General features: G+C 54.4%; 1 protein-coding gene across 1 annotated transcript in view; it reads left to right on the top strand.

Moving 5' to 3' along the window:
* Positions 1-8531, top strand: part of CAMK2A (calcium/calmodulin dependent protein kinase II alpha) — a gene marked incomplete at both ends in the record, with an annotated part of 58865 nt that extends 50334 nt beyond the window's left edge. The window contains 3 exons of the mRNA XM_084252785.1: positions 2147-2222; positions 4660-4754; positions 8299-8531. Coding sequence (XP_084108911.1) covers positions 2147-2222; positions 4660-4754; positions 8299-8531 — 404 coding nt within the window. The remainder of the gene's footprint in view (positions 1-2146; positions 2223-4659; positions 4755-8298) is intronic.
* Between the last annotated feature and the right edge of the window lie 10383 nt (positions 8532-18914).

Below are 18914 nucleotides of genomic sequence, written 5' to 3'. Positions count from 1 at the left end.
TTTTTTCTTTTCTTTTTTTTATCCACCCCTTCATTTGTCATGCTGCTTCTGCCCCACCCCAGATAGGTCCCCTAGGAGAAAAGAGTAACACCAAGTAACCAGCAAAACTCAGGTGTGGGGATTCTTAATGAAGCTGGGGAGAAAGAGCTTGTCACTTGAGGCAGTGACTAACACTGCAGAGGCTAACAGCTACATCTGTGGGGTGTGGGCCCCGCCTGGAGAGGCACGTGGTTGGGGGGAGAGTGTGCTGAGCTTGAGCACAAACTCAGGTTGGGCAGGTGCCAGCTGCAGCAGGCCCTTTCCCCCAGACCCTTACGTCTGCTCTTCTGACGTGGTGGCCGCATGAAGGTGAGCTGTGAGTCTTCCATCTTCCACACTCAGCACAATGCAAGGTGCTCGCTCATCGGGAGTGAGCGCCTGCGGGGCCCGACCTGTTCCAGGTTCCAGGGCTCCAACCACAGCTTGGCCTCATGGACTTATATTTTACTTTGGACTAGATAAATATACTGGCCACATACAGGGCTCCAACCACAGCTTGGCCTCATGGACTTATATTTTACTTTGGACTAGATAAATATACTGGCCACATACAGGGCTCCAACCACAGCTTGGCCTCATGGACTTATATTTTACTTTGGACTAGATAAATATACTGGCCACATATGGGCCCAAACATGGTAGGGCGTGCATTGTCACCAGGGTCTTATGGAGAAGGGCCCACTCTGGGAGCCAGATTCTGTACCTGATACATTCTGTGTCATTGGGTAAGTCACCACCTGTCACCAGGCCTCATTTTCCCCAACAGTTGGATCATGAGGTTGAGTCTCTGGGCTCCAAGCTTCTTCCAGCCTGAATGCTCTGTGAGTGGATGGGTAGGTGGGCATGGGTAGTGGTGAGGAAGGGACAGGTACAGGGCTGCAGCCAGGCATGGGACACTCCCCTGCTCCCCCTCACTGGGAAGTGGGCAACGTGTTCATCTGCATTTCCTGAGTTGCTTCCAGTAAGCCAATGAGCTGCCAGGTTGAAGTTAAGCTGGAGCTGGGGAAAGAGGGGACTCGGCCCTGCCCCCAAGAAACCCAGTGAGGCTTCTGTTAGGACTGTGCTGCTGGGGCAGGACACCGGCTTCAAGTCTCTTCATCATGGAGGCTGTCTCCTTACATGAGCAGTGCGGGTCAGCCTTGCCACTCATCTCCCAGGGCCTCTGTGAGGAGTATGTGCGGCAGCGTGTGGGAAGGTGGGAGAGCTGGCACAAAGTGCACCTGCTAGGTATTGGGCTAAGTGCTTGGTGCCATTGTCTCACCCGTGTTCATAACCCTGGAGGAGGGCACATCCTCTCCATCTGACAGGCCAGGGACCAACCTGGGGCTCATGGTGGCCCAGCTGTGAGGGCCTGGGCTGGAGTCTAGATAAAGTCTTTCTGGATCCAAAGTTGGGCTCTATCCATGACATGTTCAGCTCTGAATGCCTAAGTGTTGGTGCCAGGCCCACTCCACAGATGGCAACGCTGGACCAGCACATGTCTAATATGAAAACTGATGCCTAACCCACTACCAGAGACACCAGCTGCTGTGGTGTTTCCCTGGCGGACGGGGAAGCCAGGCTCAGCAACTGGCTTTCATTATGCTTAGAAAGTTCTGGACAGCTCAGTGTCTCATTCTCACAGGTGCCTGAATACAGGAGAAATCTCCCCCAGTCCTAAGGGATGAGTAAACCCTCACCTTCCTCAGTGGCCCTGGTTTTGATCACTGGGGAGTCCCTGGTTCATGAACCCGGGGTGACAACTACCATGGTTGACCTTGTTTTGGTTCAGGTGGCAACGCAAGGGAAGGAGAAGCATGTTTTGGAATCAAGGCTTGTGCTCACCCAAGCAGGCCTTGAGTAAGGATGTCCATCAGACCTGCTTCTTGGAGGCAAAGGCAGCCGATGGAGACACTGGCTCTGGCCCTTGCAGTTGAGGGGATTTTCACCTTTCTGTGAAGTGAGGGTAATGACACTCTCTCAGGGGAGATGTGAGGGTACATGAGACACTCCAGGTGAGGCCTTGGGCCCAGCGCAGGCCGGTGCCGTCAGATCTCAGGACAGTCGCCGTCTTCCTGGCCGCCTTCACTACTACCGTGACCTCTCTGTGTCCCCTCCTGCCTTGCAGTGCGGAAACAGGAAATTATAAAAGTGACAGAGCAGCTGATTGAAGCCATAAGCAATGGAGATTTTGAGTCTTACACGTGAGTCGGCTGGGCCCGTTCTGCATGTCCCACCCGGAGGGCCGCTCGGGGTGCTGAGTGGCCAGCTTGGGGGTCATTGACTCTGCCCGCGCTTCCCTTCTGCATGTGCTGTGAGCCAGACCGCAGTCACGTTTCCATTTTGCATTTGGACTTAACGCTTTCATGAAGCTTTCTGTTTACGGCACTTCTCTATACCTCTCCCGCCTCCACCTCACACCCTTTTGAAGGAATACCAACTGAACTCTTTTGCTCCCCCAAGGAGAGAGGAGGGGTCTCCACACAGCCTTCACCTCCTTGGGAGATGAGCTGGGGAAAGAGGGGAGGGAGGCGGGTCCTGCCCTCACCCGCGACCTCCTCACGTTCCTCAGGAGCCCACGGGGTGCGTGTGTGCCCCTGGTGAGCAGAAAGGCTCCTTATTCCCCAGAATGGAACCTTCAGTCCTTCAGAACACAAAATTAACTTAAAATGAAGCAGGTGTTATGAGCCCTCCCACCCTCCTGGGCCAGCCCTTGGAGAGGCAGCTGTGGGCAAAGGCTGGGCTGGAGCGCCCCCTGGTGTTTTCCCACAGCCCTCTTGGCCTGGCCCTTGGCTGCCCTGGGGAGCACAAGGATTCAGGGCTGAGGACATCCTGGTTTCCACCAGGGCTGACCAGGCCTGGGCCTGGGGACACCACCTACACATTTTGGTGGACAGAGCTTGCCAACGAAGGCAACTAACCCTTGCCTGTTGCGTTAAGCGAGGTGGGACTAACCTGACTGTGGTTTGCTCCTTGGGCAGCCTATTCCTGGATTCCACTGCACCCAAAAGCTGGTGGGCAGGTCTCAGCAGCGGGTGGCAAAGTTCCGAAATTTACTGATTATCTCTGGAAGAACAGGATCTTGGAAGGGGCGTGTGTGAGCCTGAGGCTGCATGTACACGTGTGCATGCACTTGTCCAGGCATGTGCACATGTGTGATTGTGCACAGGTATGTGTGTACATGTGTACCTGAGTGTTGTACAAAGGCACATGGACACACTGTTAAATGGGTCTTGCAACCAGTCCCGGAAAGAGTTAAATCAGCCCAGGAAGAACCCAAGAATGGCTCTGGAGGAACACAGCCAGGGAGAGGGAAAAAGAGGTAGTCTCTGTGGACCCCAAGGTGCCCAATGCCATTCTGGGGCCTCTAAGGACTCTCCCACCTCTATGATGTCACGTCCTCTGGCATCTGCAGCCAACTTTAGAGTCTCACCCCTTGCTATGAACTCTGAGGTCCACGGTAATGAGTCTAGCCCTGTGAGTCCTGGGCCAGCCCTTCATCTCACTGAGCCTCATTTCCCCCCGGGAGCAATGGAGTTGGTATCCAAGCCTTTTCACTCTAGGAGGCAGGGATCCCCAGATGCCTCTAGGAGAGGGTCTCTCCCAGTGGGGGTGCTCAGTCTCCCAGATCTCAGAGTAAGTCCCCTGCCTCTGCCTTTGAGGATTCTGGAGCCAGCAGAGACTTGAGCATCCCATATGATCTGAGCACAGCTCCCCCAGGCCCTGGAAGATCCTTCTGGAGAGCTTGAGGTCCTGAGTAGATAAGAGTCGTCTGCAGTCACATGAACAGGGCAGCAGGGCAGAGGGGGACAGAGTTCCCATACTGGCCATGGTGCCCCACTCAGACATGCCGGCTTGACATCTGCCCTGTGTCTCCAGTTCCTATCTGGGTTCCTTTCATTTGTCCTGGGACACTTCCTGTCCATGGCTTCATGGTCATTATCACAGGGGTCCAGGTTGTACCACAGAAGATCTCAGAGACCCTGGGTGTGGAGGCAACCATGTTCTTCCCTCCCCCACCTGGCTATGAGGTTCTCTCAGAAGACAGACCTTGAAGGGAGTCCTGAAGCAAAAATACAGAGCTGAGGTGCTCCTTGGCACACCCTATGCTCCTTCCCTCTGGGAATTACTTCAGAGAATGCTGATTTCAAAGGGGGAAACTGAGGCTCACTACTTACAATACGGCACCTTTGTTTAAATGAAGCCCTTCTCAGACTTGCTTGCTGGGCAGAAGTCCCTTTGATGTGAAGGAAAAGGGGCTCTTCACCACCAAAAGGAAAGGCCACCTCTGGACCCACTGTCCTGGGTGCATTTTGGAGAGTAGTCACAGAATGAACCCATCCCGCCAGCGCTCAGTGCCCATCCCCAGGCCACACGCTATGTGGGGGTGGGGGTGGGGGGGTGTCTCATAGCCAGTAAGAAGCAGAGCCGACACCAGACCCACACCTCCGGGTTCTGAATGGCACCAGCCAGTCTGCGATCCCCCACTTCTGCTACTTAACAGCTTGCCAACCCTTTCCCACCCGCTCACACGTGAGCACAGTCACTCCCACTGGCAGGCTCACCCTCCTGGGATCCCGGCCCCTGGAACTAGAGGGTGGCCTCTCTCAGTCCCTCTCTCCTCTGACTTTGTCCCCTCAGGAAGATGTGTGACCCTGGAATGACAGCCTTCGAGCCCGAGGCCCTGGGGAACTTGGTGGAGGGCCTGGACTTCCATCGATTCTATTTTGAAAACCGTGAGCAATCCCTTCTCTCTGGGTGCCTGTTGTCTGCTCTCGTTCTGTGACCTGCCAGATGGCACAGCAGGGTGACGGGCAGGGCCCCTGGGGCGGCTCAGGAGCCGGCGAAGAGGAAGAACCCAAGTGGACAGGGGTTGGTATCATCTTGGTCCTTCTAACCCTGGTCCGCGTGTGGCTGAGGATGGGGCCGGGGGGCGTGGGGTGGTCCTGGAAACAGGGGAAACCTGACAAGGCCTAGGGTTCTCCCTGCCTACCACTCTGGGAGGGGCCTGGGAAGCCTCAGTTCCTGTTTAACACATAGGGGGGCTTTCCCACTGGCTCACACACCTAAGCTGGATTCATGCTGACCACTGGGCCCCCTAGAGGCCCTGCTGGTCGTAAGCTGGTACATGGGTGGCTGTGCAGTGTCCTCTGTGGGTGGGTGTTATGGCAAGGGGAAGTCCAGGTCACACTGCTGTGCCCTGCCTGTGTGTCTAGGTCTCTGTCTCTGTCTGTCCTTCTGGGCCTCTCTGCAGGCGTCACCCTCAGCTTTGTCACCAGGAGCTGTTGGGGCTGGGGCCGGGCCTAACTGGGGTGCTTTCTGCCTGTTTCTGTGACTCACCTGGGTTGAGGCTCAGGCAGACATGAGCCAAAGCACGTGGAGGTTAGAGGTGTGATGAGCATTTAGGGAGGCCCCAAGAGGTGGCCCACCAGGGTTCCCCAAAGGGAAGAGCATGTGCCGCCGAGGGGACTGCTGGTATGTTGGTTCCCCGTGAGAGAAAAACTAGGTTGGGTGTTAGCAGAGGGGCAACACTTAATAACTTGCCTCTTTATCAAAGAGACAGCAAGTCTCAGATTTGGCTCAGATTCAGCTCAGATTTGGCAGGAACACGGAACTAGGACTGTAGAACTTTATTCCATTTTCCCGGAACTTACTATGAAACTTGTATTCTGTGATATTGTTTGTTTATTAAAGATTATACATCGATTCAAGGAAATATTTTCATGAAGTAAGTACAGGTGGCATTTGTAGGAGGTAAAATATAAAGATGGTACTTAAGTGACTAAGTGTGATCCAGTTGAATTCACATGGTACAGAAGGGGAAACTGAGACCCAGAGAGGGGAAGTGATCTGTCCAAGGGACCCAGACAGTTGGCGGCAGGACCCAGTCCTGATTCACCCCAGTGTTCCTTCCCTGCCCCACGAACCCCTTGTCTGCATGTAAGCAGCCAGAGCGGGTTACCCTTCTTGTCTTGGACCCCACCAGACTGAATCTTACAGAGCACAGAGGCTCAAGAGCACCACCCTCCCCACACACACCAAAAGCTGTGAAGAAGGAAGTTGCATCTACCCCTTAATAATTCACACTCTAGCTCTCCAGGGTTATCAATGTAGATTGAATTTTCATATAGAGAGAAGTGGGGGACTTTCCCAATCCCCAGAGTCACCTTAATGATGGCCAAGTTCACCTGTGTGCTGTTCTGTGCCCAGGGGATGCTGGTTCCTCAGAGTGAACTCCCAACCCTCACAGGGCAGAGCAGAGACCAGGCTAAGAGCTGGCTCGAAAGGCACAGGGATGGCCAAAGGGGCATCAATAGGGAAAGAAGGCAGCTAACCTTGACCTGACCACAGGGTCCCCTGGACTCTGGCCTTAAACATCTGGTTACATCAAAGGACCCACAAGAGCAAGACTCCGAGTAACTGCGATTCTGGGCCAAGTCCCATCCTCCTATCCCTTGACCCTGAGGAGGACCTGCCTTTTTCCATCCTAGTTCTTGACCTAATCATGAGGATGGGGGTTAGACAACTGAGATCTATTAAGAGACACCACATTTGTAAGGGACACTTACAAATTTCCCTTAGGACGCACCCCCCCCCTCCGCCCACACACACACAACAGCAAGGCCCAGTGCCCTCAACAGTGCTAGGTGCTGTTTGTCCTTCTAGATTGCCTTCCCAGAGTCCTGCCTGGAGACTGACCCCTGCTAGCTTCCACTGCATTTCTTTCAGGAACAGGCCCAGGTTGGTTCAAGTCAGATTGCTTCTCTGGACCTCAGTTTCCAGATCTGTCAAATGGGTACATTAAACTAGATGTTCTTCCAGAGGTGTCCTGGCACTCTGTAGGACAATTGCTGGGTGACCTCTGACGTCTGAGGTCAGTCCCAAGCCTAGGATGCAAACACCTGACATGCTCTCTGTTTATGAGCTTTGAACGTAAAAGTCTGTTTGTCTACATATGAGACACTTGGGAATTTTGAGTCATTTGTACAAAGCCTGAGTGTAGTGCATTTATAATATCAGGAAACAGTACTATTATTTGCTTTCTGCTATCCTGAACAAGAAAAAAAAAAGACAGTTCACGTTTTTTTTCAGGGAGTCAGTGACTCACAAACCTAGCTGGGCATCAGGGGGTGAGGAGAAGGATGTTTTGGTTTTTTTTCCCCCCTAATATTACAGGTTCTTGAAGAGGCATCTCTAAGGGTGGGGCTCTCCGTGGGATTTGAACCTACTTGGGCTACCCTAAGGGAAAATAGAAGCTCCCCCTGTTGCTCAAGGTCTTGGTGATCCCTGACCAGCCCCTCCCTGGGTCATTGTCTCTCTGTGCTTTTGTTTTCTATCTTGCTGAAAAAAAGGGAGAGTTCCCAGAACCAAGTAATAATAATTAATAAGAAGAAGAGTGACACGTTTCACCAGCGGGCGCTGGTTTCAGGTACTTTTGTCAGCTTTGTCATGACTACAAGAGCTATGTGTTTCCCTCTAACTGTGGAAAGCTCTATGGCTTCTCCCCAAGGCCACCAATACCATCACATCCTGTCAAGGTTCTAAGATCCTATGATTTTAATATTCCCCACATTTCCCTGATTCTGTGTATCTATGGTGAAAGTGGCAAATGAGGGGCCCATGGGCCATATCTGGACTCTAGATATGTTTTGTGTGGCATGCTTAAAGTTTAACATTTCAACTAGCTACCAATTATTAAAAATGGAGTTTTCACCTGAAAGTCTAGATTTCCAGATTCTCTTGAAAAATCAGAAGGTGCAGCCATAGGAGTGTGACTCACATAGCAACCACAAGGGAAGTTGTGTTACAGGGTGCTCTCAGTAGATGGATCATGGCGTATTCTTAACCATAATCTCCACCACTCCCTATTGCATCTCTGATCCAGAGACAAAGGGCCAGTTGTCAGTTGGCATCTTGTTCCCAGCTTAGCCCTCTTGTTTATGGAGTGATGTAGTCTAGGCTCATCTAATTCTACAAATGGCTTCTATCTATACTTCTATGTGCCTGAGATAATATGATTATAAAAATCCCATTCCCTTGCCTTTGAAGTATTTGGTGAGTCTGAAGTCCATTGTATCTAAGCTAGGATATGATCTAGTCACCTAGAAGTTCTGCCCTAAATCCTGGGTAGCTAAGTCCTGTCACAGAGACCCTCTCCCCTGGCCATGTGGCAGGCAGAGGTGCCTCCACTGAGAATCGCTGGGAGTTGGGGAAGAGGAGGAAGTGAGGCCCAAAGGCCCTCTGTTTCATCTCCTCTGCCCCTCCCATCCCCACCTCCAGTGTGGTCCCGGAACAGCAAACCGGTACATACCACCATCCTGAATCCCCACATCCACCTGATGGGCGACGAGTCGGCCTGTATTGCCTACATCCGCATCACACAGTACCTGGACGCAGGCGGCATCCCCCGCACGGCCCAATCGGAGGAGACCCGTGTCTGGCACCGCCGGGACGGCAAATGGCAGATCGTCCACTTTCACAGATCTGGGGCGCCCTCTGTTCTGCCCCAGTAAGAACTCCTCCTTTCTCCCTCCTGTCATTTAGGATCACCTAAAGGAATGGGGTGGTGTGGGCCTGTGTTGGGGGGATGTGTTGGGGAACCTGGCTGCTGAAATGCCTTGGGGCACAGGCAGCAGACCCACAGGAAGGAGACCAGGCCTGTGGGTCCAGGGAAGAGCTAGGAAGACCCATGAGAGGTAGCTGGACGTCACTTCAGGAGGTGGGGGGCGGGAAAGACACCCTCGAAGTACCATCTCCATTGTGTCTTGCAGTTGAAGGACCAGGCCGGGGGCGCTGCACCACAGAGATGCGCTTTTCGTCTGAAGAATGTGGCGGCTGGTTCTCCCCTTTGGATTGTGCTGGAATCCCCCATCCGTCACCTCATCACCACCACTGTCATCTCCATACTTGCGTCAAGAAGACCTGCCTGTTGGCAAAAGCCATCACCACTTCACAGCAAAGGGTCAGGTCTCCCTGCCCCTCACTGCTCACTCTCTATCTCTGCCTCCCCCCAGGAAGGGACTCCCTTAGATATGAGAGTCCTGGGCGCTGGCCCCTGGGGTCCCCACCCACCTGTCATTCTGGTTCCGCCTTGGGGGAGGCTAGAATGCCCCACTGTGTGGTCCAGGGCCAGGGAGGAGGAGCAGGATTGTGGAGAGGGATGTGGCATCTGCCCATCCCTCTCCCTAACTCCCCCTCTTCCATGGTCCCCCCAGATGAAGCCCCAACCCCCGAGCCTTTCCCCTATAGGAGAAGGCATGAGGGGAACAGACCCAGCAGTCTCCTGCCTCAAATTGCCTCCCTAATTCTTCTCTTCTCCGTCTGGTCCTGCCCTCCTTCGGGTCTCCCCTTGACCCTTCTCCCTCAGTGTGGGGGGGCGCGATCCTCTCAGGGTGCCCCCACTTCTCTCCTTCCTCCTTCTGCTGATGTTCACCTCCACACTAACTGCTCATTCCACCTGCTGTCAGGCCTGGAGAATTCCAGCTTCATCACATCTGAGGGAGAGAATTGGATTGTTTTGGGGGGCAAAAGAAAGCAACATTTAGGTATCACTTCTACTTGGACCGCATGCCTTTTTATAGCCAAACTTCTGTGTATTTCGTAAATGGATTTTGCGTTAATGGATATTTCTGTAATAACTAAACCTCTCGAATTATTGTGAGGAGGGGGGGCTGGGTTGGAAGGGGAGGTGGGGAGAGGGGTGAGGGGTAGGTTTTTTTCTGTTCTATCTAGGTCCTTTTTTTTAAATGTCATCTCTGAGATGGACGTTGTCACCTGTGGTTCTCGGGGCCTAGGCTCCGGACTCAGCTCCCAGGGAAGGGCCTCGCTGACCTTTTGGTCCTGAGCTTCCATTTGGAACTGCAGAAGCATCAGGTGTCAGGGCTGAGAGCAAATCGGGGCAGAGAGAGTGAGGGAGGCATTCGGGTGGGGGACATCTGGACTTTGCTCGCCTCCCAAACTACCACGCTTCCCAGGATTTCTTCCCATCACCTCTGTGTGTCCCCCCATGTCCCCACCTGTCTTTGGGGGTTCACGAGCACGTGTCTTCATTGCTGCTCCCCTGGGCGTCTGCTGGCCCAGGCGGGGCCCGGGGAGCTCTCTTCACTCGTCCTGCAGCCCAGGGGCCACATCTCTCTCTTTCCTCTCCCGCCTGGGACTGACTCTGATGTGGAATGTCTGGGCACGCCCACTAGGATCTACTATCTGCACTGTTTTCTTTGCATGACTTTATATGCAGTAAGTATGTTGAAAAAAAAGAAAAGAAAAAACACTCAACAAAACCAATCTACATGTTTTGGACAAAAAAATAGAGGTTGTATTCTCAGTGTCCGACTCGGAATTATGTTGCTGCCTCTCTGTGCTTTTGGCCTCTGTGTGGCCGTGTTTTGCCAGCATGAGATACTGTCCCCTCTGGAGGATTTTAGGGGAGCAAGAGCCACATCCCCAGGGATTTGGAGGAGGCGCTGGATCCCCCAACCTCTGGGGGGTCCTGGGTGTTGGTTGGAGCAGGACTGGTGGGGATATCTGAGCGGGAACTTTCTGAGATCCCCCATCACAGCTGTCAGCAAGGCCTCTTTTCAGCTGTTTTTGCCCGGGGACCGGAATAGGCAGGGCGGGAGCTGCCAGCCAGGAAAGAGATGCCAGTTTCCTGGTTTCTAAACTGGTTATCACTGGCCTTCAGCCTTGGCAGAACCTCAGCTTCCAAGCCCAGAGGCAGGCATTTGGCCTGCCTGAGGCCCAGCAGGCTCCCAATAAGGCCTGGGTACCCTGTGTCCCAGCAACAAAACTACCTGCCTCCCCATGAGATGCCAGCTCCCTACAGCCATCTGGGGCCCAAAGGTGAGGGTCTGGCCTTCAGCAGGGATAGGGCAACTACAGGTCTGGTCCTCTCTCCAGCCTCAGTTTCTCCCCTGAGGCCCACCTCCTGCCCCAATGTTCCTGTCTGGCCTATGCTGCCAGATGGCTGGGGCATCCAGCAGGATGGTGAGGGGAAGCCCGATTCACCTGTGAGGATGAACAGGTTTGTCCCTGGCTGGACTCCTGTCCTTCTCCCCACCTGCCCATCATTTCCCTCTTTGGTGCCTGTCAGCTGCTTATCAGCAGTGACCATGGGGAAAGAGCCAGGGCTTGGGGGTCAGCAGGATTCCATTCCCAGCTCCGACCAGACTAGCTGTGTGACCCCAGGCAAGTCCCTTCCCCTCTCTGGCCCTCAGTTTCCCCCCGGAGGAAACTGAGCTGAGGGACCCCAATGTCCTGCCTTTCATTGGCTGGCACAACTCCCGCCCACTGTGTCCCTCTCCAAGTGCCAGAGAAGTGGTGGCGGGTCTCCACCCCAGGCTGACATGGCCTCCTTGTGAAGGCTGCGCCTGTGGGTGGGCAGTTAGCCAGTGTGAGCTACAGGGCACCGGTGCCATCCCAAGGCAGCAGGCAGGGTTGATGCAGGAAGGGTGATCCAAAGCCCACCGCCTCCACGTCAAACTGCCCTCCTCCAAAACATCCTGTAGATGCAAAAAAAAAAAAAAAAAAGAAAGAAAAAATCCAGACCTAACATAAAACCTAGGCTCCAGAAGGCAAATACATTTACAGCAAAGTATTTCCCGGGGTTTGTACCCGGCCCAGCGCTGATCCTGACCCACAGCCTCCTGTCTCCTTCAAGGGGAGACCCTTTGGGGGATGTGTTTGCCAGACTCCCCGTGCTGGTTTCTTTGTCACTATTTGTTTGGGGTTTTGTTTCAGTTTTTTCTTTTCTTTTCTTTTTTTAATATGTGGCTGTGAACCTGAATGACCACTGCTCAAACTTTCTGCTATGGGGGGAGGGAGGGAAGGGACGTCTGTTTTATTCTTGGTGTTTTCAGTGCAATAAATAGCTACAAACTTCTGTGCACTGCCTGTCTCCTTGTCTTGGTTGAGCAGAGGTGCTGGGAGGTTATTGTTCCCGTTCTAGAGCTTACAAAATATAAGCCCCAATCATTCTGAATGGACCAACAAGGGTCTCATGTTCAGGGCTAAGCCAATCATTGTAGGATTATGCCTGCACCCCATCACCCCAGTCCCACTCATAGAGTCAGGGAAGAAGCTGGTTCCTGTCTGGTCCATGGCGTGCCCTTAAAAGGAGCACAGAGTGGTGTTAACAGCAGAGACTCCTCAGGGGCATGGGGCAAGGCTTGTTGCCAGGCCTCAGTTGTATAATGGGGAGGATGTTCCAGAAACCCCTGTCACCCCTTTTCTTCCCTCAGCCCAACCTCACCTGACAACCACAGGCCTCAGAGTCCTGGAGGATGGTTTTAGAAAAGGGTGAAATGGAAGAAAGGGTCTCTACCCACAAATCAGCCTGGACTAAGTGCCTGGGGCAGGGCCCTTGGGGCTGGAGAGAGGAATGGCAGGAGAGGTTCCACTGGCCAAACAGAAGCCACTACAGTTTAGAGCCAGTTGGGTTCCCTGAAGTGGTGGTGAAGTAGAAACTTTGGCCTTGCTCAGGCCATGACATACCTAGTTTGGTGACTTTCAGTGCTAAACCCGGGACAGTCCCAGGCAAAGCAGAAGTGGCTACCCAGGAGACTGGGATTCCATGGAGTCAAGGGGATATGACTCCAGAAGTTCACAGTCCCCTCTAGACCATGCTCTGGTCTTCAGACTCCAGAATACCTGCACCAGCCACTTGCAGGGTCTATCCTTGCTGCTAGGGGGTCAAGGAATGTGTCTTTGGGGAGTGTGCCCTTTGTGCACACGAGGACCCTCACATCGAGAGCAGAGGTCAGGGCTGCGAAGGGCGAGGGGCAGGTCTCAGAGGGACCTGGGTGCTCCCAGTTTCGTTCTAGCCCTGGAACCTACCAATGTCAGCCTCAGCACCAGGTCTGTTCCCAGTTGCCCCTCCAGCTCTGTATGCCTGACATGGGAGTCCCAAGGGCTTGAGGGCTTGGGTGCCATTTCAGATGAAGACCAGCAGGTGGCAGCACGAGCCCAGGTTACAGAAGGTCAGGGTCCCGCCTGCCTGGGCCTTCCAGGGCACCTCCAGGGGCCTTCTTTAGCAGTTAGAAAGTGCCAGCTACACTCAACACGTTATTATTATCTCCTCACAGGAGTGTGGCTCTTTATAGTTTACAAAGTGCCTTCACACCTCATGTGCCAGTTCAACAACTCATTCCCACAATGTGGATGATGAGACTCAGAGGCAGAGGCTTGGTGCCAGCATCCGGGACTCACCGCCTTCTGACCAGCGCACAGAGCTTCCTGTTTGGGCCTTCCAGATGCTGGCCTGAGTCTCCCTATCTCTGGATGGCCTGAGAAGAGTGGCTGGCATTCTGACGAAAGCATCTCTTCGGTCCTCTTTGCCTTCTAGCTGCTGACACCTTCTAGTTGCAGACATCAGTCTCCATCACCTTATTGCCCATTTACTCCAGACCCAGCCACAGGGAGCAGATTCCCCCTCATTCTTTTGCTCAGCATATGGCAGCCCCTCCTCACCTTTCTGGTATCTTCTCCAGAAAGTCTTCCAGACTCCCAACTTACAAGTCCCCTCTACTGTCATCCACACCCTCTACCGGCCTATGTGAAGTTGCCCAGGTGAGTGTCTATGAAGCTGTTTTCCTTGGAGGCAGGTAGCACCCTGTCCATACTTGGGGGTGTATATTTTGTCACTCTGCATGGAGCAGACCCTATATGTGTGTGCTGCTAGAATGCAGAGCTCAAGCAGGGCACCTACTACTGCACTGGCGACACCCCCTTAACCCAGGGACCAGGCACAGCAACCGAGTCATATGTGTTCTCACGGTCCTCATTCACCTGTACATTGGGCACCACTGTCTTTTTCATTCTAAGAACAAGGAGATTGGTGCGAGGTTGAGGGACCACCCCAGGTGGCCTAGACGGCAGGAGGGAGGCAGAATTCAGATGCCCCAAAGGGCTGCTGGGACTGCCTGCAGCCAGGCTGTGCTCCCAGGAGGCCCAGAGATGAGTGTGCCCTGTCTTTTGTCCCCAGGGATCTCTGATGCCACCCCAGGGAGTGATAGACCTACAGAGACCCCAACTCAGGACAGGCTGGACCTGGAGGTGCAAAGTGTGAGGGGGTCAAAAAGAGGAGGAGAACATGAGGAGGGGCTCAGGGTTCTGGGGAGCCTTTGTACAGGAACCTGGAGGGCTGAGATGAGGAGGGAAATGCATGGGGAGCAGGGGTGGGGAGGTGGGTCAGATAGGGCTGGGAGAAGAGGCTGGAAAGGCAGCAAGGAGCAGCAGAGGGCCAAGCGTGCTCTGAGTTGTCTATGCAGTTGGTGTGACTTTCTGGGGACAGGGGTCCACAGCCATGGAAGTAGCCTTCCCCAGTGGCTCTAGTAAAACTTTTAGGAAACATCCCCAGCAGGTGCTGGAGTGTTTGCCCAGGGCAGGACAGGGCCAGTTCAGTCCTCTGGGAACCAACCCTTTTCCTAGTCCTGGGGAAGCCCCCAGGGCCTCAGAGGTCACTTCCCCTTGGCAGCCTGGTCCAGCCATGCCTGGATCCTGCCAGAAGTGGGGGGACTAGCATCTTTCTTCCCCCAAGAAAAAGGGGGGACTAGCCTTATTGTCCTCTAGGTGACCTTGGGTGAGTCACTTCCCCTCTCTGAGCCTCAGTTTCCTCATTATTATAATGACAAGATTGAACCTATGGTCCCCAAGTATGGGAACGGGCTGAGCTGCAGCAGAATCACCAGGGAGTTTGCTAAAAGTCCAGATGTTTCAAGCCCCACCCTCAGAGAACAGGACACGTTAGGGCTGGGCAGGGCTCCAAGCAGCTGTAGTTTTAGGAAGTACCAGCACCCCTTCCCCAGTTCCCACAGCCTCACCGGGAGCTGGAAGGTCCCATTATCGGCCAGCCCCACCCAGCTTCCCTGCTGCTTCTCCATCGGCTTCCCTGACTCAGCTAGATCAATATTGACCATAGCCTCTCCCAGGCCCCCAATACCCACCATCCCCTGCCTTGCAATTCTCTGGGGCCCTGACCCCAGGTCAGCAGAGTCAAGGTCAAAGCAAGCTTGGGGCCTAGAGGGTTTTCCTGCGCCCCACCCTCACCTTGCATTCTGGTTTGGCAGCGCACCCTGGCTTCCTGGAGAAGCCATCAAAGTTGTGGGTCACTCATTCTGTCTTGCAAGAGGAAACTTCCCTTTCCACCAAGTGCAGTCAACCCCTGAACCTGGCTCCAAAGAAGCAGAGGCGACTCCCCTCTGCAGCTTTCCATGGCAGGGACCCTCTCAGTGGCTGAATTGAGTGAGGAGGGCAGAACTCCCCTCTGTCCCCTGAGGAGCCCGGCTCCCCGCAACCCTCTGCCCACCACCCTTCTTTCTGGGCTGGCTGGAAGCAGAAGCTGGGTCTTAATTTCTCAGTCTGTGCAAGGGACAGTGCCAATGAGAACAACCCCACCTAGGGTGGGGGGGCTTATCTCATTTAATCTCCTGAGAGAGGAAAATGATTCTCCCCATTTCTCATCTGAGGACCCTGGGGTTCAGGGAAGTGCAGCAGCATATTTGGCTGGGTTGCAGGGCCCACAGCAACGGGGCTAAGATTGGGGTCCGACTAGCAGATGGCCAAGCCCCGGGCTCCCCTCCACTGCCATTCCCAAAGGGATGCAGCTTGCAGACCTGTGGGCTTTAACAGGAAGAGGCTTTCTTTCACCCAAATAAAAAGTGATCTTGGATGGGGGTTCTGGGAGGAAGACTGTGTGGCTGGGGGTGGGGCTGGGGGCTGGTCTATCTGTCCTGGGGGAGAAGGTCAGGCAGCAGGAAGTCAGCTGGACGGAGCAGGCGGTGCTGGTCAAGGATCTGCTGAGGACAGGCGCCCTTCCAGGGCAAGACAGCATCAGTGAGGCCTCAGGCCCCCCAGGGAACAGTCCACAGAGCCAAACTTGCCATGAGCCACCAGCAAAAAATGAGTCTGGAGGAAAGTCCACCGCAAACAGAGGCCAAGCATTAACTCTTTGCTGACTGGACTCAGAGCCAAGTGCATCCAGTTCGGTGCCCTGCTGGGCAAGGCTATGGCTGGCATGGGGACCATGAGGCTGAGGGGAGGTTGGGGAGAGGTGGGAAGGAGCCTGGGTCTGGCTGGCGAGCATCCCAAGGCCCCCTGCAGCATCCACAAACTACTGCATCTTGCTGCCTTCCTTGGGGTTGCCACATAAGAGCCCTAACTGCTCAGACATGAAATGTGTTATCTCAAGAGGCCAGAATTGCCTGTGCTGACTGGACTGGGCTGTCAGGGCTCAGGGGGTGCAAGGCAAAGCCAGCCCCCTAGACTAGGGGCCCACACATTGTAGGGGAAGAGAAGACATATGGAGGGGAGACCTAAAAAGATGGACAGGACTTCAGTGGGGACATGAGGAACACTCTGGACCAGAGAGATTGCACCCGATCCCATGGACAAGATAAACTTGTCTGCGGTGGAGGAGGGGGTCAAGGGATGCAGGGCCTTCTGAAGATCAGTACCAAGGTAGCCAGTATGACCTCTGGTGTTGTTGACCTTCCCTTGACCTTGGGAATGGCTGACCCTAATGATGTGGTGCGGCGGCCCAGCCCTCATCTGCTCTCCCTGACCCTAGGCTGCAAGTGACTATGCTCCCCACCTCAGCAATTCTCTGCCAAGTCCCAGAATAGTCAGGTGGGTCCTGAGCACCATGCATCACACTCCCGCCAGGCACATCTGTCACCTTCTTGGGTCTTCCACTAACCTCCCAAGGTCAGGGGTCTATACCTGAGAAAGGAAGCAGAGTATAGGGGTAGGGATGGGGCCGGGCAGCAGGGGCTGGCCTCAGTTTCGGTGCATTCTCACAAGGGACCTGCCCCTCTTGTTGCTAATCCCCTAAATGTGCAAAGCAATGGACAAGAGGAAGGCCCTAACTGAACCATGCTATTTTACATCTTATGAGTCAGCTGTTCACATTTAAAAATGGAAACTTTCCCATAAAAATCCAGACTTTCAACTCCTCTTTAAAAGTGGGGATATCTGTTAACCTGGTTCACACTTCTAAGGGGTCATCTCCCCCTTAAGAGAGGGAGTTCTCTTCTATGGCTCACCACAATCCCCACCACTCCCTCTTGCCTCTCCAACTCTCTTTCAAGGTCAGTTGCCACTTATTCTCTGTCTCTGTTCAAAGATTTGCTCTCCCAGGTAGGCACTTGGGTTTGCCCTCTTAGGACATTCCAGGATTGCAGACAGGGCTAATGTTTCTTTTGAGGTGCTTACTGTGTAGTTCCGGCTCCTGCAGCTAGGGCTCCCTGGTACCCAATCAGCTCCAGGCAGTGGGGGCCTGGCTGGCATTTCTTCTGAGGAGGGGGATGGAGAGGGAGAGGGCACTTGGGAGATGGCACAGGCAGCAGAGGGAGAAGGGTGGTGTGGCAGGAAAGGCTGTCTGGGAGCAGGGGAAATGAGGGAAGCGGGCAGACTGGAGGGCTGGGTCAGTGCGGCCTGTCCTGGAACTGCAGGCCCCGTGGTAGGGAGTTGAGCAGGGGGAGGGGAGGCTGATGGGTTGCCAATCCTAGGATACTTCAATCCGGGCTCCCAGGAGGCCAGGCAGCAGCAGAGGCTGGGTGAGGAATGCACACAAGCTAGTGGCTGCTAGGGTCTGTCCTAGAGCCAGCAGGTAGAGTGCAGAGAGCGCCTCTTCCAGAGCAGAGGCACGTGGGCTGGGGTCCCTGAGAAGGCTCTGTTAGCCGGCTGGAGCATGCCCCAGGATATGGGGAAGCACCTTAAATTGCCAAGATCGTCCTTTCATCCTCCACAAGTTAGCAAACCCATCTCTCTTCCCTGAGCTCAAGGCCAAACAAAGGACAAGAGAGGGCCTGGCCCTTAGGGGAACTTTATTAATATCCAAAATATGCAGAGGTCCTGCCTTCTACCCTGAATCAAAGACTTTGCAAATACCCCGGCCTGGAATTTGAAAGGCCCTGCCCTCTTTGATAAGGCAAGGTCCTGCCAGGAGGGGGTGGGGGAACCAGAAATCTTTCCAGCCTGAGAACTCCCAGCCCTGATCTTCCAGCTCCAGCTTCTCGCAGCAGGTCGGTGGGGAAGGAAGAGAGGGCGTCCCTGTGCCTGGTTTGTCACTGGCTCCACCTGCCTCGGCCGGGTCACCCAGAGCAGGTCTCTTCCCGTGGTGGGCCTCAGTTGGTCCAGATGAACAAGAGGGGACGAAGCGGCCCAGTGCCATGGAGGAATGTCAGGGCAAAAAGAGTCAGAGACCAGAAAGGAGGCTCCATTCCCACATGTGCCCAACGAGAGCCAGCACGCCCTGTGCTACCCACCTTAGGGCACTCGGCGGCAGGAGACAGGCAAGGAGGGTGATCACACTGGTGTTTATTAACAGTAAACTAACAGGACACAGATGGGTTGGGGAGACACCAGGAGAGAGACGGAGACCTGGGGACGCATGTGCAAGAAATCGTTCAGCTGTTCACAACCCCTGCTCTCAGGAAAGCAGGGCCCCAGGGCGGGCCCTCTGGTATCCATGCCCAAGAACAGAAGGCGCCCAGGGCTCTGGCCACAGGCCAGGGTATCAGCTGACCCTGCACTCTGCCTCTGTCCCATGCCCACCTCCAAGGGCCCACATCCAGGAGCAGAGTGGCAGCATCAGGACCAGACAGTCACGCGGGTGGGCCACCTCCCAGTCACTCAGTGTCCTGATCACCCACTGCCAATTTCCCAGCAGTGGCTGGCGCTAGAGGGCATGGGGAGGGCCACCAGGATGGGAGAGAAGGGAAGAGAGGGGGGGCCCTGAGGCCTGACTGTTTCCCCTGGTTCCTATCTCTGCAGCTGGCGTGGGTCTGGCTTCCTCTCATGTCTGAATTGTGCCCCGGGCTCCCTGCACTAGGGAGTATGGGGTTCAGTGAGGGAAACTGTGGGCCTTTCTCAGAAGTGGGGAGTCCTCCTATCTTTCCCTA

This window comes from Talpa europaea, assembly GCF_964194135.1.
Source record: "Talpa europaea genome assembly, chromosome: 13".
NCBI lineage: Eukaryota > Metazoa > Chordata > Mammalia > Eulipotyphla > Talpidae > Talpa > Talpa europaea.
This window is presented reverse-complemented; position numbering and strand designations above follow the sequence as displayed.